Source organism: Salmo trutta, chromosome 26 (genome assembly GCF_901001165.1).
Source record: "Salmo trutta chromosome 26, fSalTru1.1, whole genome shotgun sequence".
Lineage (NCBI taxonomy): Eukaryota > Metazoa > Chordata > Actinopteri > Salmoniformes > Salmonidae > Salmo > Salmo trutta.
The window spans coordinates 36,210,122-36,236,193 of NC_042982.1; the positions used below are offsets into that span (position 1 = coordinate 36,210,122).

At 43.9% G+C, this 26,072-nt stretch overlaps 1 protein-coding gene across 3 annotated transcripts in view; it reads right to left on the reverse strand.

Annotated features, from left to right (window-relative positions):
* The window catches only part of nox4 (NADPH oxidase 4), a gene marked incomplete at its 5' end in the record, with an annotated part of 51,809 nt that extends 33,789 nt beyond the window's left edge, over positions 1-18,020 (reverse strand). For 2 of the 3 annotated variants that reach the window (XM_029715810.1, XM_029715809.1), the window contains 4 exon segments: positions 9,223-9,307; positions 9,634-9,744; positions 17,268-17,363; positions 17,698-18,020. In XM_029715810.1, the coding sequence (XP_029571670.1) occupies positions 9,223-9,307; positions 9,634-9,744; positions 17,268-17,363; positions 17,698-17,754 (349 nt within the window). 3 annotated transcript variants of the gene reach the window in all.
* Between the last annotated feature and the right edge of the window lie 8,052 nt (positions 18,021-26,072).

The window sequence follows — 26,072 nt, forward strand, 5'->3', positions numbered from 1 at the left end:
CTGAAATAAAGGATCCCAGACATTTGCCAAACACACAAAAAACACATTTCTCTAAATTTTGTGGCATATCAATATTGTGGCGTATCAAGAAGCTGACTAAACAGCATGATTATTACAGCATGTTCTGGGCTAAATAAAATCCACTAAAATGTGCAGTTCTGTCACACAACACAATGTCACAGATGTCTCAAGTTTTGAGGGAGTGTGCAACTGACATGCTGACTGCAGGAATGTCCACCAGAGCTGTTGCCAGATAATTTAATGTTCATTTCTCTACCATTAGCCGCCTCCAACGTTGTATTAGAGAATATGTCACTATGTGAGACCAGTACAAATGGTACAAAACGTATGCATTCACTACTTTAAGTCCCTCTGGATAAAAGCATCTGCTAAACTGTAAATCCATAGACTAGGGCATAATGCACTTATTTCAATTTACTGATTTGAAACTGTTGCGTTTACATTTTTGTTCAGTATAGAATCATGAGAATCGAAATACATATTGCATTGGTACCTAATTAACATGATAATATCATATTGTGAGGTCCCTGGCATATCCCAGCCCTACTCACCAATACATCCCTACTGAGTCACTGAGCGACACACACACACACACACACACACACACACACACACACACACACACACACACACACACACATCTCTTTGTCTATTCAGCATATATCTTTCTGAGTAACTGAGCGACACACACACACACACACACTCACACACACACTCACACATCTCTTTGTCTATTCAGCAAATATCTTTCTGAGTAACTGAGCGACACACACACACACACACACACACACACACACACACACACACACACACACACACACACACACACACACACACACACACACACACACACACACACACACACACACACACACACACACACACACATACTTATCTCTCTGACATCATGGCTTAAACATGCATCTCCCCAACAGCTGACAGAGACAAGGGGTAGTTATCTCTCTCTCCTCCTCCTCCCCCCTCTCTCTCTCTATTCACCTTCAATTACCCTCTCCATGTCTTCCCCCTGCCTCCTCTTTCTCCCTTTGTTCTCCATTGTTCTCTGGGTGTAATTGGTTGTGTCAGAAGTTTGGAACTCTGCAATTAGAACATTACATCTCCACAGCCAGGAAGCAGGCTGGGGGTGAGGGAGCGGAAGAGGAGAGAGGGGGGAGGGAGGGGGAGGGGACTTGGGTTGAGGGAGACCAGGGAGAAACCAGCTCCCAATGACATCAGTGAGGCAGCTGTGTGTGTCCCTCTCTCACTCATTATATCTCTCTCTCTCACACACACACGCACGCACGCACACACGCACATACACACACACACACACACACACACACACACACACACGCACGCACGCACACACGCACATACACACACACACACACACACACACACACACACACACACACACACACAGCTCTATGTCCCCTGGAAGAGCTGGAAACTCAGAATCTGAATGTATATGGTAATTTCCATGGAAAAGGATCCATGGGCATCAACATGTGAAGTTCATAGGAGCATGTCAAATTGGGTGTCGAATAAAAGCTAAGAGTCTATATTTTAAGGAAAGAAGGCATAGATACATTTTTCAACCATTTTCCATCTTAAAAATGAGGCATAAGTGACGGCTTTGATTTCTGGATAAACAGATGGAAAAAGGGTCTTAGAAAACATCTAGCAGAAAAAGTCTTAAAAGGTTTTAGAAATACATCAAAACACAATCATGTAATAACATAAAGATCCGTGCCAACACTTAGACTTCGTTTTGGAGAAATTGTTTACCTTCTGTAAGTTTAAGAAATATTGCCTTGTGCCTTGAAATTCCGTTACCAAAAACCCACATATCTTTGAAGATATTTTCACATTTCTCTCCCTCATGTGGAGGGAAGATTAGGAAGGTTCACAGAAGTAACAAGTAGACCTACCAATTAATTATAGTGATTTTACTGGTATCAATTTTGTTTATGAATTATTAAGTGATTTAAACTCATAATTCCGTTACCAACTTGGTAACGGAATTATCGCAGTTGAATTGGCTACAATGGAAAATCATAATAGTCACAAACCACAGCTGGGTCACCTGTTACTGTCCTCCCTTCCACTGGCATACTGTTACTGTCCTCCCTTCCACTGGCATACTGTTACTGTCCTCCCTTCCACTGGCATACTGTTACTGTCCTCCCTTCCACTGGCATACTGGTACTGTCCTCCCTTCCACTGGCATACTGTTACTGTCCTCCCTTCCACTGGTATACTGGTACTGTCCTCCCTTCCACTGGCATACTGGTTCTGTCCTCCCTTCCACTGGCATACTGTTACTGTCCTCCCTTCCACTGGCATACTGTTACTGTCCTCCCTTCCACTGGTATACTGGTACTGTCCTCCCTTCCACTGGCATACTGTTACTGTCCTCCCTTCCACTGGCATACTGTTACTGTCCTCCCTTCCACTGGCATACTGTTACTGTCCTCCCTTCCACTGGCATACTGTTACTGTCCTCCCTTCCACTGGCATACTGGTACTGTCCTCCCTTCCACTGGTATACTGGTACTGTCCTCCCTTCCACTGGCATACTGTTACTGTCCTCCCTTCCACTGGCATACTGTTACTGTCCTCCCTTCCACTGGCATACTGTTACTGTCCTCCCTTCCACTGGCATACTGGTACTGTCCTCCCTTCCACTGGCATACTGTTACTGTCCTCCCTTCCACTGGCATACTGGTACTGTCCTCCCTTCCACTGGCATACTGGTACTGTCCTCCCTTCCACTGGCATACTGTTACTGTCCTCCCTTCCACTGGCATACTGGTTCTGTCCTCCCTTCCACTGGTATACTGGTACTGTCCTCCCTTCCACTGGTATACTGGTACTGTTCTCCCTTCCACTGGTATACTGGTACTGTCCTCCCTTCCACTGGTATACTGTTACTGTCCTCCCTTCCACTGGTATACTGGTACTGTCCTCCCTTCCACTGGCATACTGGTACTGTCCTCCCTTCCACTGGTATACTGGTACTGTCCTCCCTTCCACTGGTATACTGGTACGGTCCTCCCTTCCACTGGTATACTGGTACTGTCCTCCCTTCCACTGGTATACTGGTACTGTCCTCCCTTCCACTGGCATACCGGTACTGTCCTCCCTTCCACTGGTATACTGGTACTGTCCTCCCTTCCACTGGTATACTGGTACTGTCCTCCCTTCCACTGGCATACTGGTACTGTCCTCCCTTCCACTGGCATACTGTTACTGTCCTCCCTTCCACTGGCATACTGGTTCTGTCCTCCCTTCCACTGGTATACTGGTACTGTCCTCCCTTCCACTGGTATACTGGTACTGTCCTCCCTTCCACTGGCATACTGGTACTGTCCTCCCTTCCACTGGTATACTGGTACTGTCCTCCCTTCCACTGGCATACTGGTACGGTCCTCCCTTCCACTGGTATACTGGTACTGTCCTCCCTTCCACTGGTATACTGGTACTGTCCTCCCTTCCACTGGCATACTGGTACTGTCCTCCCTTCCACTGGTATACTGGTACTGTCCTCCCTTCCACTGGTATACTGGTACTGTCCTCCCTTCCACTGGCATACTGGTACTGTCCTCCCTTCCACTGGTATACTGGTACTGTCCTCCCTTCCACTGGTATACTGGTACTGTCCTCCCTTCCACTGGCATACTGGTACTGTCCTCCCTTCCACTGGCATACTGGTACTGTCCTCCCTTCCACTGGCATACTGGTACTGTCCTCCCTTCCACTGGCATACTGGTACTGTCCTCCCTTCCACTGGCATACTGGTACTGTCCTCCCTTCCAGTGGCATACTGGTACTGTCCTCCCTTCCACTGGCATACTGTTACTGTCCTCCCTTCCACTGGCATACTGGTACTGTCCTCCCTTCCACTGGCATACTGGTACTGTCCTCCCTTCCACTGGCATACAGCTCATAGTGTCACCTGGTACTGTCCTCCCTTCCACTGGCATACAGCTCATAGTGTCTCCTGGTACTGTCCTCCCTTCCACTGGTATACAGCTCATAGTGTCACCTGGTACTGTCCTCCCTTCCACTGGCATACTGTTACTGTCCTCCCTTCCACTGGCATACTGTTACTGTCCTCCCTTCCACTGGCATACTGGTACTGTCCTCCCTTCCACTGGCATACTGTTACTGTCCTCCCTTCCACTGGCATAGTGGTACTGTCCTCCCTTCCACTGGCATAATGGTACTGTCCTCCCTTCCACTGGCATAATGGTACTGTCCTCCCTTCCACTGGCATACTGTTACTGTCCCTCTTCCACTGGCATACTGTTACTGTCCTCCCTTCCACTGGCATACTGGTACTGTCCTCCCTTCCACTGGCATACTGGTACTGTCCTCCCTTCCACTGGCATACTGGTACTGTCCTCCCTTCCACTGGCATACTGGTACCGTCCTCCCTTCCACTGGCATACAGCTCATAGTGTCTCCTGGTACTGTCCTCCCTTCCACTGGTATACAGCTCATAGTGTCACCTGGTACTGTCCTCCCTTCCACTGGTATACAGCTCATAGTGTCACCTGGTACTGTCCTCCCTTCCACTGGCATACAGCTCATAGTGTCACCTGGTACTGTCCTCCCTTCCACTGGTATACAGCTCATAGTGTCACCTGGTACTGTCCTCCCTTCCACTGGTATACAGCTCATAGTGTCACCTGGTACTGTCCTCCCTTCCACTGGTATACAGCTCATAGTGTCTCCTGGTACTGTCCTCCCTTCCACTGGCATACAGCTCCTAGCTGTTTCAATCTCTTTCTGTCTTCTGGAAGTCAAGAGTCTTTAAACAGTCTAAGACTGGACAACTACTCCCTTTCTCTCTCTCTCTCTCTCTCTCTCTCTCTCTCTCTCTCTCTCTCTCTCTCTCTCTGCCTTTCTCTCTCAACTTCAGTTAATGTCACCTCTCCCAGCTCTTACTGTCACCTACCCATGAGCCCCCTCGCTGTCCATTCATTTAGTCAGCGTCCTCACCCATTGATCACCGACCGATGTCCATGGACAATGAAAAGTAGTTGAAATTTAGTCAGCCAACCCTGTTAATGTCCACAGAGGAAACAGACTGGACCAAATCTGAACCAATCATAGACGTACAGTATGTTTCACAAGTTTGGATAGTACAGTACAGTGAGTAGAGCTCAGTACAATACAGTACAATACAATACAGTGGAACAGTACAGTACTGTATAGTAGCGTACAGTATATTGTATTGTACTCTATTGTACTGATATACTCTACTTTCTACTGTGCTCAACTGCACTCTACCCTACTCTACTGTAATCTACTGCACTCTACCCTACTCTACTGAACTCTACCCTACTCTACTGTACTCTACTGCACTCTACCCTACTCTACTGTAATCTACTGCACTCTACCCTACTCTACTGTACTCTACTGCACTCTACCCTACTCAACTGCACTCTACCCTACTCTACTGTACTCTACTGCACTCTACCCTACTCTACTGTTCTCTACAGCACTCAACTGCACTCAACTGCACTCAACTGCACTCTACCCTACTCAACTGCACTCAACTGCACTCAACTGCACTCTACCCTACTCTACTGCACTCTACCCTACTCTACTGCACTCTGCCCTACTCTACTATACTGCACTCAACCCTACTGTACTCTACCCTACTCTACTGTACTCTACCCTACTCTACTCCACCGTACTCTACTGTATTCTACTGCACTCAACTGCACTCTACCCTACTCAACTGCACTCTACCCTACTCTACTGCACTCTACCCTACTCTACTGCACTCTACCCTCCTATACTGCACTCAACCCTACTGTACTCTAGCCTACTCTACTGTACTCTACCCTACTCTACTCCACTGCACTCTACTGTACTCTACCCTACTCTGCTGTACTCTACCCTACTCTACTCCACTGTACTCTACTCAACCCTACTCTACTGTACTCCACCCTGCTGTACTCTACCCTACTCTACTGTACTCTACCCTACTCTACTGCACTCTACCCTACTCTACTGTACTCTACTGCACTCTGCTACACTACTACACTCTACTGTACTGTACTGTACTTTAATGTACCCTACTCTACTGAACTCTACTCTGCTCTACCCTACTCTATTGAACTCTACTCTACTGTACTCTACCCTACTCTATTGTACTCTACCCTACTCTACTGTACTCTACTCTACTGTACTCTACTCTACTCTACTCTACTGTACTCTACCCTACTCTACTCTGCTCTACCCTACTCTACTGTAGTCTACCCTACGCTACTCTACTCTACTGTACTCTACCCTACTGTACTCTACCATACACTACTCTAACATACTGTACTCTAACTTACACTACTCTACTGAACTCTACCCTACTCTGCTCTACTCTACTGTACTGCATTTTACTCTAACATACCCTCCTCTACTGATCGCAACTGCACTCTACCCTACTCTACTGAACTCTACTCTACTCTGCTCTACCCTACTCTACTCTACTCTACTCTGCTCTGCTCTACCCTACTCTACTCTACTCTACCCTACTCTACTGAACTCTACTCTACTCTGCTCTACCCTACTCTACTCTACTCTACTCTACTGAACTCTACTCTACTGTACTCTACCCTACTCTACTGTACTCTATCCTACTCTACTGAACTCTACTCTACTGTACTCTATCCTACTCTACTGAACTCTACTCTACTGTACTCTACCCTACTCTACTGTACTCTATCCTACTCTACTGAACTCTACTCTACTGTACTCTACCCTACTCTACTGTACTCTATCCTACTCTACTGTACTCTACCCTACTCTACTGTACTCTACCCTACTCCCCTCTACCCTGCTCTACTGTACTCTACCCTAATCTACTCTGCCCTACCCTGCTCTACTGTTCTCTACCCTACTCTACTGTACTCTACCCCGCTCTACTCTACTGTACTCTACCCTACTCTACCCTATGGTACTCTACCCTACTCTACTCTGCTCTACTCTACTGAACTCTACCCTACTCTGCTCTGCTCTACTGAACTATAATATACTCTACTGTACTCTACCCTACCCTACTCTACTCAGCTGTGCTTGTACTGTACTGTACTCTACTCTGCTCTACTGAACTCTAATCTACTCTACTCTACTCTACCCTACTATACTCTGCTGTACTCCACCCTACTCTACTGCACTCTAACCTATTAATCAATCAATCAATCAAATGTATTTATAAAGTCCTTTTTACATCAGCCGATGTCACAAAGTGCTGTACAGGAACCCAGTCTAAAACCCCAAACAGCAAGCAATGCGGTTAGGAAAAACCTCTACTGAACCCTACTCTATCGTACTCTACTCTGCTCTGCTCTACTGTACTTTACCCTTCTCTACTGTACTGTACTCTACTCTACTGCACTCTACCCCACTCTACTATACCCTACTCTATTGTACTCTACTGTACTGCACTCTACTGCACTCCACTGCACTTTACAGTACTCTACTGTACTGTACTCCACCCTACTCTACTGTACCCTACTCTACTCTTCTCTACTGAACTCTACTCTACCCTACTCTACTGTTCTCTACTGAACTCTACTCTACCCTACTCTACTGTTCTCTACTGTACTCCACCCTACTCTACTGAACTCTACTTTACTCTACTCAGCTCTACCCTACTCTACTCTACCACACTCTACTCTACTGTATGTACTCTACCCTACTCTACTCTACTGTATGTACTCTACCCTACTCTACTCTACTGAACTCTACTCTGCTGAACTTTACTCTACTCTACCCTACTCTACTCCGCTGAACTCTAATCCACTCTACCCCACTCAACTCTACTCTGTTGTATTGTATTGTATTGTACTGTGCTGTACTCTACACTGCTCTACTCTACTGAACTCTAATCTAGTCTACCATACTCTACTATACTGTGCTGTATTGTACTGCACTGTACTCTACCGTGATCTGCTGTGCTGCGCTGTCATGTCCAAACTTGTGAAACATGAGGAAAATGACATGCATATCCATAATTATGCATTTCAACACCTCCATCAGACACCATCACATCCAGCCAAAGTCTCTCTCTCGCTCTCTCTCTCTCTATCTGTCTCTCTCTCTCTGTCTCTCTGTCTCTCTGTCTCTCTCTCCTCCTCTCTGTCTCTCTGTCTCTCTCTCTCTCTCTCTCTGTCTCTCTTTCTCTCTGTCTCTCTGTTTCTCTCTCTCTCTGTCTCTCTCTCTCTCTGTCTCTCTCTCTCACTCTCTCGCTCTCTCTCTCTCTCTCCTCTCTCTCTGTCTCTCTCTCTCTTTGTCTCTCTGTCTCTCTCTGTCTCTCTCTCTCTCTGTCTCTCTGTCTCTCTCTGTCTCTCTGTTTCTCTCTCTGTCTCTCTCTCTCTCTCTCTCTGTCTCTCTCTCTCTCCGTCTCTCTCTCTCTCTCTCTCTCTCTCTCTCTCTCTCCGTCTCTCTCTCTCTGGCTCTCTGTCTCTCTCTCTCTCTCTCTTTCTCTGTCTCTCTCTCTCTCCTCTCTCTCTGTCTCTCTCTCTGTCTCTCTCTCTGTCTCTCTCTCTGTGTGTCTCTCTCTCTCTGTCTCTGTCTCTCTCTCTCTCTGTCTCTCTCTCTCTCTCTCTCTCTCTCTCTCTCTCACAACCCTTGCCAGCTGGTGATCCATCACAGCTGGTTCTCATGGAATGCTGAAGAACCAGCTTACCTCTTGTTAAAAACGGTTGTTTCCACGTCATTTCAACCAAAGAATTCTATGTGATGACATTGAATCAAGGTGGAAAACTGATTGGATTTGAAAAAAGTAATTAACCACAGGAGGTTGGTGGTACCTTAACTGGGGAGAACAGGCTCAGGGTAATGAATGGAGAGGAATCAGTGGAATGGTATCAACTACATCAAACACATGGTTTCCATGGTTTCCAGGTGTTTGATGCCATTCCATTTGCTCCGTTCCAGACATGAATATGAGCCGTCCTCCCCTCAGCAGTCTCCACTGTCATCAACCTGAGGGAATTTTGTCTTTTTTTCACTCATATTTTAACCTAAATACAATGGCATGGTGACATGTTTGATTTATTTCACATGTAAATGAAAACTAGACGTTGAGCTGACTTCTGTGCCCAGTGGGCTGGGTCAATTTCCCCACACCATCCCTCAACACACACTAACGCCCAACACACACACACGCTCAACACACACACTTACCGGAAAATACACAAATGGCTACTCCACACGCCACATGGAAGGTCTTACTCTTGTCCAGAAGCCTGCGGGCCTTTCTGCTTGTCACCTGGAGGGGTGCGTGTATCGGTGGACGGGGAAGGAGGGGCGAGGGGGGCGGCAGGGAGGAGGAGGGGGAGGGTGGAGGAGGGAGGGGGAGGAGGGGGGGGGAGGGGGAGGGGGGAGGAGGGAGGAGGGGGGAGGAGGGGGGGGGGGAGGAGAGGGGAGGGGAGGAGGGGGGAGGGGGGGAGGGGGGGAGGGGGGGGGGGGAGGACAGACAGTGTCAGTGTACAGCCTTCAGACATATCAAAACCCTCACTATAGTACTCTCTGCCCATTCCAGACAGCCGTTACCAGACTACTGAGCACACACACACACTCCCCTTCTCTCCGTACCGTGTGTGTTCCTCTGAGGTAGGTGAGTAGAGACCGACACATAGGCAGCAGCACCAGACTGCAGTTCAGATTGAGTACTGACGCAGACGCCCTGCTGATACACAGTCCTAGCTGGAGAAACACACACAAATACACACACACACACAAACACACACACACAAATACACACACACACACACACACACACACCAACACACACACCAACACACACACAAATACACACACACAAATACACACACACACACACACACAAATACATACATACACACACACACACACACAAATACACACACACACACACAAACACACACAAACACAGTCAAATACACACACACAAATACATATACACACACACACACACACAAATACACACACACACAAATACACACACATACATATACACACACACACACACACACACAAATACACACACACACACACACAAATACACACACATACACACACACACACACACACACACAAATACACACACACACAAATACACACACACACAAATACACACACACACACAAATACACACACACACACACACAACACACACACACACAAATACACACACACACAAACAAATACACATACACAAACACACACAAATACACACACACAAATACACACACACAAATACACACACACACAAACACACACAAATACACACACACACACAAATACACACACACAAATACATATACACACACACACACACACACAAATACACACAAACACACACAAATACACACACACACACACACAGTTATATTCTAGGTGTAGTTAACAGATAAAATGATACATTGTATGATTGTAATCTCCCCTCTAAACCACACTGCTCACAGCCTCCACCCCCATCCCCGACACACACATCTCTCTGTCAACACTCATGGCCTCCAGGATTACGGCACCTCCTCATTCTTCACACACACACACACACACACACACACACACACACACACACACACACACACACACACACACACACACACACACACACACACATACACACACCATCTACAGTGTTTGTCATATAGAAAACAGCTGACAGCAAAACCACAGTGAAGGGGTGATCTGATATCCTGACAGTTCTGTACACACACACACACACACACACACACACACACACACACACACACACACACACACACACACACACACACACACACAGCTGAATGAGATAAGATCTCTTTTGCAGGGATTTGTCCCCCACATGCAAAGTCTATGCAGCACACACACACACACACACACACATCTCGCTCTGTCTGCCTCTCTCTCAATTCAATTTCAATTTAAGGGCTTTATTGGCATGAGAAAAATACTGCCAAAGCATGTGGAATACACAATAAACAAAAGGGAAATAAACAAGGGAAATGAACAGTAAACATTACACTCAAAAATGTTTTTTAAAGAATAAAGACGTATTTACATAAGTTGTATTTAATATGGTGTTTGTGTTTCGCTGGTTGCCCTTCTCTTGTGGCAACAGGTCATAAATCTTGCTGCTGTGGTGGCACACTTTGGTATTTCACCTAATTGATAAAAATTGGATTTGTTTTCAAATTCTTTGTGGATCTGTGTAATATATGTCTCTAATTTTTATGTAAGTTGGCTGGTGGTTTACGTGTTCCTATCCAATTGTGTTTTTTTGTTCATTTCTTTGCGTTGTTTGTAACTTGTTTTTTTACTTATTTTGTACATAATGATGCTGCTACCATCTCCTATGACAGAAAATAACTCCTGGACATCAGAACTGCGATTACTCACCACGAACTGGCAGAATCCTTTTTTTCCTTTAACGAGTCCGACGAGCCCGACGTGAATGATATACTGCTCTCCCGGGAACAGGCCCAGATCATAGTCATTTGCGTGAACAGACGGCGGAGAAAAAGGGGCCATAGGGCGGGCTGCCTTCTGAGAATTCGTAGGCGATCGAATAAACCCCCACTTCCTTCCATTCTGCTAGCAAACGTGAAATCTTCGGAAAATAAAATCGATGACCAAAGCGGAAGATTAAACTACCAATGGGACATTCAAAACTGTAATATTTTATGCTTCACGGAGTCGTGGCTGAACGACGACATTATCAACATACAGCTGGCTGGTTATACGCTGTACCGGCAGGATAAAACAGCTGCATCTGGTAAGACAAGTGGCAGCGGACTATGTATTTTTGTAAATAACAGCTGGTGCACGATATCTAAGGAAGTCTCAAGGTTTTGCTCGCCTGAGGTAGAGTATCTCATGATAAGCTGTAGACCACACTATCTACAGAGAGAGTTTTCATCTGTATTTTTTGTAGCTGTCTACATACCACCACAGTTTGATGCACTAAGACCGCACTCAATGAGCTGTATTCCGCCATAAGCAAACAGGAAAACCAAAGGCGGCGCTCCTAGTGGCCGTGGACTTTAACACAGGGAAAATTAAATCCGTCTTACCAAATTTCTATCAGCATGTTAAATGTGCAACCAGAGGTAAAAAAAAACTCTGGACCAGCTTTACTCCACACACAGAGACGCACACAAAGCTCTCCCTCACCCTCCATTTGGCAAATCTGACCATAATTCTATCCTCCTGATTCCTGCTAACAAGCAAAAATTAAAGGAAGCACCAGTGACTCGATCAATAAAAAAGTGGTCAGATGAAGCAGATGCTAAGCTACAGGACTATTTTGCAAGCACAGACTGGAATATGTTCCGGGATTCTTCCGATGGAATTGAAGAGTACACCACATCTGTCATTGGCTTCATCAAAAGTGCATCGAAGACGTCGTCCCCACAGTGACCGTTCGTACATACCCCAACCAGAAGCCATGGATTACAGGCAACATCCGTACTGAGCTAAAGGCTAGAGCTGCTGCTTTCAAGGAGTGGGAAGCTTATAAGAAATCCCGCTATGCCCTCCGACTAACCATCAAACAGGCAAAGCATCAATACAGGACTAAGATCGAATCGTGCTACACCGGCTCTGACACTCATCGGATGTCCACATCACCAACAAACTAACATAGGAGATAGATGGGAGGGGTTGAATGGAGCTGAAGTGTGGGACTAATAACAACAAGATAACCAATGTAAAACTGGGGTCAGTAAAATGTATATAGGTTCAGAAATGTTGTAAAATAGCATAGTTACAAATAGAAATCAAACTGGATGGACATCGGAAATAGAGGAAGAACTAAAAACAAACAAAATATAACTATTGTAAAATAGATCGTATCTCCAAAATGTGTATAATATATATAAACTCAAGGTAGAAGCCTAAGTGTAATTGTTTATTCGTTTACTCCAATTGAGGGAGGGGTGGTGTGAGGGGAATAATAAAGGTATTTTCTAAAAAAAGGATGTACAGTTGAAGTCATGTTTACAGACACTTAGGTTGGAGTCATTAAAACTCATTTTTCAACCACTCCACAAATTTCTTGTTAACAAACTATAGTTTTGGCAAGTCGGTTAGAACATCTACTTTGTGCATGACACAAGTCATTTTTCCAACAATTGTTTGCAGACAGATTACTTCACTTATAATTCACTGTATCACAATTCCAGTGGGTCAGAAGTTTACATACACTAAGCTGACTGTGCCTTTAAACAGCTTGGAAAATTCCAGAAAATTATGTCATGGCTTTAGAAGCTTCTGACAGGCTAATTGACATAATTTCAGTCAATTGGAGGTGTACCTGTGGATGTATTTCAAGGCCTACCTTCAAACTCAGTGCCTCTTTGCTTGACATCATGGGAAAATCAAAAGAAATCAGCCAAGACCTCAGAAAAAAAATTATAGACCTCCACAAGTCTGGTTCATTCTTGGGAGCAATTTCCAAACGCCTGAAGATACCACGTTCATCTGTACAAACAATAGTATGCAAGGATAAACACCATGGGACCACGCAGGCATCACACCGCTCAGGAAGGAGACACATTCAGTCTCCTAGAGATGAACGTACTTTGGTGTGAAAAGTGTAAATCAATCCCAAAACAACAGCAAAGGACCTTGTGAAGATTCTGGAGGAAACAGGTACAAAGTATCTATATCCACAGTAAAACGAGTCCTATATCGACATAACCTGAAAGGCCGCTCAGCAAGGAAGAAGCCACTGCTCCAAAACCGCCATAAAAAAGCCAGACTACGGTTTGCAAATGCACATGGGGACAAAGATCGTACTTTTTGGAGAAATGTCATCTGGTCTGATGAAACTAAAATTGAACTGTTTGGCCATAACGACCATCGTTATGTTTGGAGGAAATGGTGAGGCTTGCAAACCAAAGAACACCATCCCAACCGTGAAACACGGGGGTGGCAGCATCATGTTCTGGGGGTGCTTTGCTGCAGGAGGGACTGGTGGACTTCACAAAATAGATGGCATCATGAGGATGGAAAGGTATGTGGATATATTGAAGCAACATCTCAATACATCAGTCAGGAAGTTAAAGCTTGGTCGCAAATGGGTCTTCCAAATGGTCAATGTCCCCAAGCATACTTCCAAAGTTGTGGCAAAATGGCTTAAGGACAACAAAGTCAAGGTATTGGAGTGGCCATCACAAAGCCCTGACCTCAATCCTGTAGAAATTTTGTGGGAAGAACTGAAAAAGCGTGTGCGAGCAAGGAGGCCTACAAACCTGAGTCAGTTACACCAGCTCTGTCAGGAGGAATGGGACAAAATTCACCCAACTTATTGTGGGAAGCTTGTGGAAGGCTACCCGAAACCTTTGACCCAAGTTAAACAATTTAAAGGCAATGCTACCAAATACTAATTGAGTGTATGTGAACTTCTGACCCACTGGGAATGTGATGAAAGAAATAAAAGCTGAAATAAATCATTCTCTCCTATTATTCTGACATTTCACATTCTTAAAATAAAGTGGTGATCCTAACTGACCTAAGACAGGGATTTTTTTACTGGGATTAAATGTCAGGAATTGTGAAAAACTGAGTTTAAATGTATTTGGCTAAGGTGTATGTAAACTTCCAACTTCAACTGTATGTGGTCTGTCGTAGGGTAATGTGGTAAAAAGCCAACTTGACATTTGCTCAGGACATTGTTTTCTGTTTTCTGCTGTCAACGTTAATGATCATGCAGAGGATTTTCCCAAGGTTGCTAGTGACGCATATCCAACGGTAGTTATTGGGGTCAAATTTGTCTCCACTTTTGTGGATTCGGGTCATCGGTCCTTGGTTCTAAATATTGGGGAAGATATTTTATCATTTCATTTAGGATGCCATCAACACCACAGGCCTTTTTGGGTTGAAGGGTTTGTATTTTGTCCTGTAGTTCATACTGAACAAAAATATAAACGCAACATGTGAAGTGTTGGTCCATGTTTCATGAGCAGAAATAAAAGTTCCCAGAAATTTTCCATTTGCACAAAAATAATATTTCTCTCAAATTTTGTGCACAAATTTGTTTACATCCCTGTTAGTGAGCATTTATCTTTGCCAAGATAATCCATCCACCTGGAAGGTGTGGCATATCAAGAAGCTGATGAAACAGCATGATCAGATGCACCTTGTGCTGGGGACAATAAAGGCCACTGTAAAATGTGCAGTTTTGTCACACAACACAATTCCACAGATGTCTCAAGTTGAGGGAGTGTGCAGTTGGCATGCTGACTGCAGGAATGACCACCAGAGCTGTTGCCAGAGAATGTGAAGAGATCCTGAGGGCTATTGTTGTGTCATTTATCCACTGCCATCACCTCATGTTTCAGCATGATAATGCACGGCCCCATGTCACAAGGATCTGTACACCATTCCAGGAAGCTGAAAATGTCCTAGTTCTTCCATGGCCTGCATACTCACCAGACATGTCACCCATTGAGCATGTTTGGCATGCCCTGGATCAACGTGTACGACAGCGTGTTCCAGTTCCCTCCAAAATCCAGCAACTTCACACAACCGTTGAAGAGGAGTGGGACAACATTCCACAGGCCACAATCAACAGCCTGATCAACTATATGCGAAAGAGATGTGTTGCGCTGCATGAGGCAAATGGTGGTCACACCAGATACTGACTGGTTTTCTGATCCACGCCTCTACCTTTTTTAAGGTATCTGTGACCAACAGATGCATATCTGTATTCCCAGTCATGTGACATACCTAGACTAGGGCCTAATTAATGTATTTCAATTGACTGATATCCTTATATGAACTGTAACTCAGTAAACTCTATATATTTTGTTCAGTGTAATTGGAGAATCCACTGGGTTCTGGTAGTCTTTAATAGCTGACTCTAAACTGTTTAATTGATCATGTATGCGTTTTTGCTGTTTGTTCTTTGTTTTTCTCTCTATCTGCCTCTCTCTCTGTCTCTCTCGCGCTGCCTCTTTCTCTCTCTCTGCCTGTCTCCCTGCCTGTCTCTCTGCCTGTCTCTCCGCCTCAGTCTCTCTGCCTGTCTCTCTGCCTCAGTCTCTCTGCCTCAGTCTCTCTGCCTCAGTCTCTCTGCCTCTCTCTCTGCCTCTCTCTCTGCCTCAGTCTCTCTACCTCTCTCTCTCTGCCTCAGTCTCTCTGCTTCAGTCTCTCTGGCTCTCTCTCTCTCTGTTTGTCTCTCTCTCACACGTGTGTAAAGCTGCTACCCAGGAATTCATTCAGAGACCAGTGGCGTGCCCACACTTGCCCTTCTAGAAGTATGAGGAGTGTATGAAGGGCTCACCTACTTCATACAGATCGCCTGCCAGAGGTGTGTGGGGGAGTTACTGCCTTTTAGATTAACTTCCATATTTATTTTGCACTAGAGTTTTTCCTGGTAAGGTCATGTAGTCAGGAACAACTCCTGGCCCTAGGTTATGACCACTGGTACCAGTGTCCCTGAGCCAGGGCTAAGGATCCTGACAGTCTGCCTTAGTGCTCTTTAAGACCAGGTTCAGCTGTGGAATGGTAACTGTATGCACCGTATAACAAGAACATCAGAGTTATATTTCAATAAAAACATGTATATTAGCGTGAGAGGCCAATAGACCAAACAGTCAAGAAAATATGTCTCAAAGCATTTAAATGGCATTTGTTTGATTGTGAAGGACAAGTAGCTGTTTTAGTGGCCTAAACCGGCGACCCACAACGACTTGTGACAACAAATACACCATGCTCACAGAGCATCAACTGAATGTCACCAAGTCCCTGGGCTCCATCCAGTGTCTTTATATAACTATCAACTACTGAATAGGAACCCCCTAACCCTAAAAATAAAGTGTGTATGGGTGTTACATACAGTACATACACACACCCCATACACCAGGAGTTCCTCAAATGACGGCCCGCGGGCCCGAATTTGGCCCACTTGTAGTTTTATTTGGCCCCCCAAGTTTTCTAAGCAAAAATATTTTCAAAAATCCTAGAAATCAGCTCCAGGTGATTTTAATGTTGTAAATCTGTTCCCAAGTATTCCCACGCATAATAGAGAGACACGTGTGATTGTATACAAATGTAAGCAAGGTTTGAAAAGATTATGTTTTGGTCAAATATTATCTCTGTTTGGGCTTTTTGCGGTCTATCTGCAGTCTACAAATGATTTGTAATTATGTTCTGGCCCCGACCATCCGCTCAAGAAGCTGTATCTAGTTGATGATCCCTGCCATACATTCTGTTCTGGGATCACGGTATAATAGCAGTGTGCTGGACTGGCGTCTTACCCCGAGCATCTGATGGAGGTAGTGGTACTGCTGCCCACAGTAGTACAATAGGAACGTCCTCATGAACAGCAAGGTGTTAGCTCCCAGCCACAGCACCTAACACACACACACACACACACACACACACACACGTGCACACACACACGTGCACACACACACACACACACACACAAACAAGATGTCAGTGGTGCTGATGATGAAGATGAAGATGAATCTGATTATTGATAATGATTGATGATGACAACGTCCAATGACCACAGCACTCTTTTCAAGTGTTAGTTAGGCCGCTATCCAATTCCCAGTTAGGATCGGGATTGTAAATTGCAACAGCTCCACTCAGTTACTTTTCTTTGCAATAGTAAAAACATGTCATAACAGTGTAATACTGTAATAAAAGTGTTGTCTCGGGATTAGGTTGTACAATTCTTACCAGAACCAAGTGTTTTCCTCCCTCGTTCGCGACCCAACTCCGCACTGACAAAGCCATGTTTCAGCCGCACCGACCGCCGCCAAGTTTTCCAGTTTGGGAGCTTATGGAAAATCAATCCCTTTTGTTTGACTCCGAATCTCCTCCTACCAGTGACACAAGCCCGTCTCTTTGCGGATCACTCCCGATACACTGGCACTCTAACGTCTCGCATGTCTTTGGGGGGCATTTCTGTCCCGGCGTCCTTGTGCACAGCGTGGAGTGTTTTAGCACGGGCGAACCGGCTTGTCGTTTTCTCTTCCTCCCCTCCCTCTCTCTTTCTCCCCCGTCTTTCTCTTTTTCTAACGGGTGAGGGCGCCACGGCACTCCATGGTCGTGTGGGTAATTTTCCACGGTTCTTCAGTGTCCACTGTTGTGTCTGCGGTGAAAGCAACAGGAAAAAAACGGTAGGTTATTATAGAGCAGGGAGTGCAACGTCGGGGGCCTGGACATTTGCCGGAGAGAGTAACCTGTAGGTAACAACGTAGCCTCCCAAATGAATGATGACTAGCCTAGATAAAACGCAGACAGATAAAACGCAGACAGAAAAGCCTAGAAGGGGACATAGCCTCTTGAACTGTAAACATGAAAGCGCTAACAGTTATTATATGACAGTGCTGCTATCCTGAACCTTTTGTATTATCACCAAATAGACATTTTAAGAGACAGCAAAAGAGGAACGTTTCTTCATTACAGGAGTCTGCAATAAGACAGTGGGATAATCTCAATTGTTTTTGCTCGAGTCCTCTCCTCTGTACTTAACTGCTTTTGAAAAAGGGTTTAGGTCTAGTTGAGGCAACAGGCTACTAGTGCCTCACCCTGGCTATAACCGCTCACTACAACTCAGAAGATAGATTGCCACCAATCACCACTATAAATCACTAGCATGGGTGTACAGCTATGGCTGGGCTTGAACCAGAAACTGCACTAGTCTACAGGTTTATATGTAGCCTACACAGACCTGTGCCATGAAGGTCGAGACCTCTTTGCAGAGTCAATTGTGCGCACACATACTACAGGCAGGCACCGTTGCACCTACTCCTCACCTGTGTAATTGTACGACTGCTACGTTAGGTTAGGCAGCTACACATACTACAAGCAGAGGCAGACGTCTGAATCAGGTCTGTGTCTGCTGCTGACGCAGTGTCACTCTTGGAACGTTTCCCCAGCGCACATTCCAGAGCTTCACGCTCGAGCCCACCGCATGAAAGAGGCTCAGGCCGCGCGCAGCTGTCCTGGAGCTGCGCAGGGGCCGGACTGGGCGACAGGGGTCAAGCGCGACCGCCGGCTGCACAAGACTGTGGGAAAATGTCACAGAACTATTTTATATAAACTACCAGAAACTCAGACAAACGAGGTAATTATATGATATTTAAGTTAAAAATGTAATTTATAGTTGTAGATCTAGACCTACTGCAGTAAAACTCTCCCCTCTCCTCCACTCCTTTCTACTCTCCCTCTGTATATTCTCTCTCGGACACTTTTGACAGTCCCCTCCTCCCTCTCTCTCTTTCTCTCTCTCTGCTTTTCACACACATACACTCCACTAACTTGTTGAATGCGGTCGGTGTTTCGGAGTGTTACCAAGCGGGACAATGAAAACCGAAAGCAGGCTTGTGCAGTGGATATGTTGGCTCGTCGTTATAACGTCGTTTTTCCTGACCGGGTTTATAATAGGTGAGTTATAATGACATTTTTGGCGATGATTATCCATAAATTAAACACATTTTAAGAAGTTAAAGTTTATTTTTACTGGCGAATGATAGTGGTGGTGGTATTGTAAGCTTTTGTTACTTTTGCATTTCATAGTGAAGTGTATAATAATACTAAGTTTAAGAACTATAATATGCATCTGTCTGAGGCAATTGTTTTATTTTTTGGTGAGCACGGAGAAAGGAATGTTATAGTTCGCTAAGTATCTTTTCAAACGTCTGAAATCGCAGTGTGTTTCTACTAACAGTCTGAATAGGAAAAAGTAGTCTTAACACAGGGTTAAAAAAACGCTTATTGTCTTGTCAAATAACACGTTCCTCTATTGAGGAATCAACATAGTCGAGTGGGATAAACGCACACAAGTGACCATATGTGACTACATTCCTCAGTCAGCTCTGAGATGAACTGTGACCTACAGTTGAAGTCGGGAAGTTTACATACACCTTAGCCAAATACAGTCTGGCCAAACGTTTTGAGAATGACACAAGTATGAATTTTCACAGTCTGCTGCCTCAGTTTGTATGATGGCAATTTGCATATACTCCAGAATGTTATGAAGAGTGATCAGAGGAATTGCAATGAATTGCAAAGTCCCTCTTTGATGGAGCACCTTGCCATAAGGCAAAAGTGATAACTAAGTGGCTCGGGGAACAAAACATCGATATTTTGGGTCCATGGCCAGGAAACTCCCCAGACTTTAATCCCATTGAGAACTTGTGGTTAATCCTCAAGAGGCGGGTGGACAAACAAAAACCCAGAAATTCAGACAAACTCCAAGCATTGATTATGCAAGAATGGGCTGCCATCAGTCAGGATGTGGCCCAGAAGTTAATTGACAGGGTCAACACTGCAATTATTGACTCTTTGCATCAACTTCATGTAATTGTCATATGAAATGCTTGTAATTATACTTCAGTATTCCATAGTAACATCTGACAAATATATCTAAAAACACTGAAGCAGCAAACTTTGTGAAAATGTATATTTGTGTCATTCTCAAAACTTTTGGCCACGACTGTATACTTTGTTATTATTGACAGTGTTATTGTGTTATTACTGACAGTGTTATTGTGTTATTATTGACAGTGTTATTATTGACAGTGTTATTGTGTTATTATTGACAGTGTTATTATTGACAGTGTTATTATTGACAGTATTACTGTGTTATTATTGACAGTGTTATTATTGACAGTGTTATTATTGGCAGTGTTATTATTGACAGTGTTATTGTGTTATTATTGACAGTGTTATTGTGTTATTATTGACAGTGTTACTGTGTTATTATTGACAGTGTCATTATTGACAGTGTTATTATTGACAGTGTTATTGTGTTATTATTGACAGTGTTATTATTGACAGTGTTATTGTGTTATTATTGACAGTGTTATTGTGTTATTATTGACAGTGTTATTGTGTTATTATTGACAGTGTTATTATTGACAGTGTTATTATTGACAGTGTTATTGTGTTATTATTGACAGTGTTATTATTGACAGTGTTATTATTGACAGTATTACTGTGTTATTGTTGACAGTGTTATTGTGTTATTATTGACAGTGTTACTGTGTTATTATTGACAGTGTTATTGTGTTATTATTGACAGTGTTATTATTGACAGTTTTATTGTTGACAGTGTTATTGTGTTATTATTGACAGTGTTATTGTGTTATTATTGACAGTGTTATTGTGTTATTATTGACAGTGTTATTGTGTTATTATTGACAGTGTTATTATTGACAGTGTTATTGTGTTATTATTGACAGTGTTATTGTGTTATTATTGACAGTGTTACTGTGTTATTGTTGACAGTGTTATTGTGTTATTTTTGACAGTGTCATTGTGTTATTATTGACAGTGTTATTATTGACAGTGTTATTGTGTTATTATTGACAGTGTTATTGTGTTATTATTGACAGTGTTATTATTGACAGTGTTATTGTTGACAGTGTTATTGTGTTATTATTGACAGTGTTATTGTGTTATTATTGACAGTGTTATTATTGACAGTGTTATTGTGACCGCTGTAGTCTTACTGCTTGTTTATGATTTATTGCAATGTTGAGGACGTGCACAAGCCTTTCACTTGCACAGTTTCATTCCATTGCGTTGTATCCTGTGCCTATGAGTAATAAACGTTGATTTCCAGGAAGAGTGATACTGAATCTGTCCATCAGTCAGGGTGGTGTGGTAGTTTATATAACATAACATGCCTGTGTGTGTGCATACCAGGCTGGTTTGCAAGGCCCACCAGCACAGACACAAGCCATGATGCAGGGTCCAGACGTCACCTGAGAGAGTTTCTGGATGAGATGCGACCAGAGAACATCAGAGATCATCTGAGGTACACAATACTAGAACCCTGTTCCTCCACGACACCCCTAGGACACCCCTAGGACACCCCTAGGACACACCCCTAGGACACCCCTAGGACACCCCTAGGACACACCCCTAGGACACCCCAAGGACACCCCTAGGACACCCCTAGGACACCCCTAGGACACACCCCTAGGACACCCCTAGGACACACCCCTAGGACACCCCTAGGACACCCCTAGGACACACACGTAGGACACAGTCCTAGGACACACCCCTTGGACACCCCTAGGACACACCCCTCGGACACCCCCCTAGGACACACCCCTAGGACACACACGTAGGACACACTCCTAGGACACACTCCTAGGACACACCCCTTGGACACCCCTAGGACACACTCCTAGGACACACCCCTTGGACACCCCTAGGACACACCCCTAGGACTATTAATGGTCAAACCACCTCCCCCTCTCGTCCTCCTCTTCTTACATTTCACTCATTTAGCAGACACTCTTAACCAGAGAGACTTACAGTAGTGAGTCATTTAGCAGACACTCTTATCCAGAGAGACTTACAGTAGTGAGTCATTTAGCAGACACTCTTATCCAGAGAGACTTACAGTAGTGAGTCATTTAGCAGACACTCTTAACCAGAGAGACTTACAGTAGTGAGTCATTTAGCAGACACTCTTAACCAGAGAGACTTACAGTAGTGAGTCATTTAGCAGACAATCTTATCAGAGAGACTTACAGTAGTGAGTCATTTAGCAGACACTCTTAACCAGAGAGACTTACAGTAGTGAGTCATTTAGCAGACACTCTTATCCAGAGAGACTTACAGTAGTGAGTCATTTAGCAGACACTCTTAACCAGAGAGACTTACAGTAGTGAGTCATTTAGCAGACACTCTTAACCAGAGAGACTTACAGTAGTGAGTCATTTAGCAGACACTCTTATCCAGAGACTTACAGTAGTGAGTCATTAGCAGACACTCTTAACCAGAGAGACTTACAGTAGTGAGTCATTTAGCAGACACTCTTATACCAGAGAGACTTACAAGTAGTGAGTCATTTAGCAGACACTCTTAACCAGAGAGACTTACAGTAGTGAGTCATTTAGCAGACACTCTTAACCAGAGAGACTTACAGTAGTGAGTCATTTAGCAGACACTCTTAACCAGAGAGACTTACAGTAGTGAGTCATTTAGCAGACACTCTTAACCAGAGAGACTTACAGTAGTGAGTCATTTAGCAGACACTCTTAACCAGAGAGATTTACAGTAGTGAGTCATTTATCAAAGGCTCTAAACCAGGGAGATTTACAGTAGTGAGTCATTTAGCAGATACTCTTATCCAGAGAGACTTACAGTAGTGAGTCATTTAGCAGACACTCTTAACCAGAGAGACTTACAGTAGTGAGTCATTTAGCAGACACTCTTAACCAGAAGACTTACAGTAGTGAGTCATTTAGCAGACACTCTTAACCAGAGAGACTTACAGTAGTGAGTCATTTAGCAGACACTCTTAACCAGAGAGACTTACAGTAGTGAGTCATTTAGCAGACACTCTTAACCAGAGAGACTTACAGTAGTGAGTCATTTAGCAGACACTCTTAACCAGAGAGACTACAGTAGTGAGTCATTTAGCAGACACTCTTATCCAGAGAGACTTACAGTAGTGAGTCATTTAGCAGACACTCTTAACCAGAGAGACTTACAGTAGTGAGTCATTTAGCAGACACTTTTAACCAGAGAGACTTACAGTAGTGAGTCATTTAGCAGACACTCTTAACCAGAGAGACTTACAGTAGTGAGTCATTTAGCAGAAACTCTTAACCAGAGAGACTTACAGTAGTGAGTCATTTAGCAGACACTCTTATCCAGAGAGACTTACAGTAGTGAGTCATTTAGCAGACACTCTTAACCAGAGAGACTTACAGTAGTGAGTCATTTAGCAGACACTCTTATCCAGAGAGACTTACAGTAGTGAGTCATTTAGCAGACACTCTTAACCAGAGAGACTTACAGTAGTGAGTCATTTAGCAGACACTCTTAACCAGAGAGACTTACAGTAGTGAGTCATTTAGCAGACACTCTTAACCAGAGAGACTTACAGTAGTGAGTCATTTAGCAGACACTCTTAACCAGAGAGACTTACAGTAGTGAGTCATTTAGCAGACACTCTTAACCAGAGACTTACAGTAGTGAGTCATTTAGCAGACACTCTTATCCAGAGAGACTTACAGTAGTGAGTCATTTAGCAGACACTCTTAACCAGAGAGACTTACAGTAGTGAGTCATTTAGCAGACACTCTTAACCAGAGCGACTTACAGTAGTGAGTCATTTAGCAGACACTCTTAACCAGAGAGACTACAGTAGTGAGTCATTTAGCAGACACTCTTATCCAGAGAGACTTACAGTAGTGAGTCATTTAGCAGACACTCTTAACCAGAGAGACTTACAGTAGTGAGTCATTTAGCAGACACTCTTAACCAGAGAGACTTACAGTAGTGAGTCATTTAGCAGACACTCTTAACCAGAGAGACTTACAGTAGTGAGTCATTTAGCAGACACTCTTAACCAGAGAGACTTACAGTAGTGAGTCATTTAGCAGACACTCTTATCCAGAGAGACTTACAGTAGTGAGTCATTTAGCAGACACTCTTAACCAGAGAGACTTACAGTAGTGAGTCATTTAGCAGACACTCTTATCCAGAGAGACTTACAGTAGTGAGTCATTTAGCAGACACTCTTAACCAGAGAGACTTACAGTAGTGAGTCATTTAGCAGACACTCTTAACTAGAGAGACTTACAGTAGTGAGTCATTTAGCAGACACTCTTATCCAGAGAGACTTACAGTAGTGAGTCATTTAGCAGACACTCTTAACCAGAGAGACTTACAGTAGTGAGTCATTTAGCAGACTCTCTTACCCAGAGAGACATACAGTAGTGAGTCATTTAGCAGACAATCTTATCCAGAGAGACTTACAGTAGTGAGTCATTTAGCACACTCTTAACCAGAGTGACTTACAGTAGTGAGTCATTTAGCAGACACTCTTATCCAGAGAGACTTACAGTAGTGAGTCATTTAGCAGACACTCTTAACCAGAGAGACTTACAGTAGTGAGTCATTTAGCAGACACTCTTATCCAGAGAGACTTACAGTAATGAGTCATTTAGCAGACACTCTTAACCAGAGAGACTTACAGTAGTGAGTCATTTAGCAGACACTCTTATCCAGAGAGACTTACAGTAGTGAGTCATTTAGCAGACACTCTTACCCAGAGAGACATACAGTAGTGAGTCATTTAGCAGACAATCTTATCCAGAGAGACTTACAGTAGTGAGTCATTTAGCACACTCTTAACCAGAGAGACTTACAGTAGTGAGTCATTTAGCAGACACTCTTATCCAGAGGAGGACTTACAGTAGTGAGTCAGTTAGCAGACACTCTTAACCAGAGAGACTTACAGTAGTGAGTCATTTAGCAAGACACTCTTATCCAGAGAGACTTACAGTAATGAGTCATTTAGCAGACACTCTTAACCAGAGAGACTTACAGTAGTGAGTCATTTAGCAGACACTCTTATCCAGAGAGACTTACAGTAGTGAGTCATTTAGCAGACACTCTTAACCAGAGAGACTTACAGTAGTGAGTCATTTAGCAGATACGCTTATCAGAGAGACTTACAGTAGTGAGTCATTTAGCAGACACCTCTTAACCAGAGGACTTACAGTAGTGAGTCATTTAGCAGACACTCTTAACCAGAGAGACTTACAGTAGTGAGTCATTTAGCAGACCACTCTTAACCAGAGATACTTACAGTAGTGAGTCATTTAGCAGACACCTTAACCAGAGAGACTTACAGTAGTGAGTCATTTAGCAGACACTCTTAACCGAGAGACTTACAGTAGTGAGTCTTTGCAGACACTCTTAACCAAGAGACTTACAGTAGTGAGTCATTTAGCAGACACTCTTAACCAGAGACTTACAGTAGTGAGTCATTTAGCAGACACTCTTAACCAGAGAGACTTACAGTAGTGAGTCATTTAGCAGACACTCTTAACCAGAGACTTACAGTAGTGAGTCATTTAGCAGACACTCTTAACCAGAGACTTACAGTAGTGAGTCATTTAGCAGACACTCTTAACCAGAGAGACTTACAGTAGTGAGTCATTTAGCAGACACTCTTAACCAGAGAGACTTATAGTAGTGATCATTTAGTAGACACTCTTATCCAGAGAGACTTACAGTAGTGAGTCATTTAGCAGACACTCTTAACCAGAGAGACTTACAGTAGTGTCATTTAG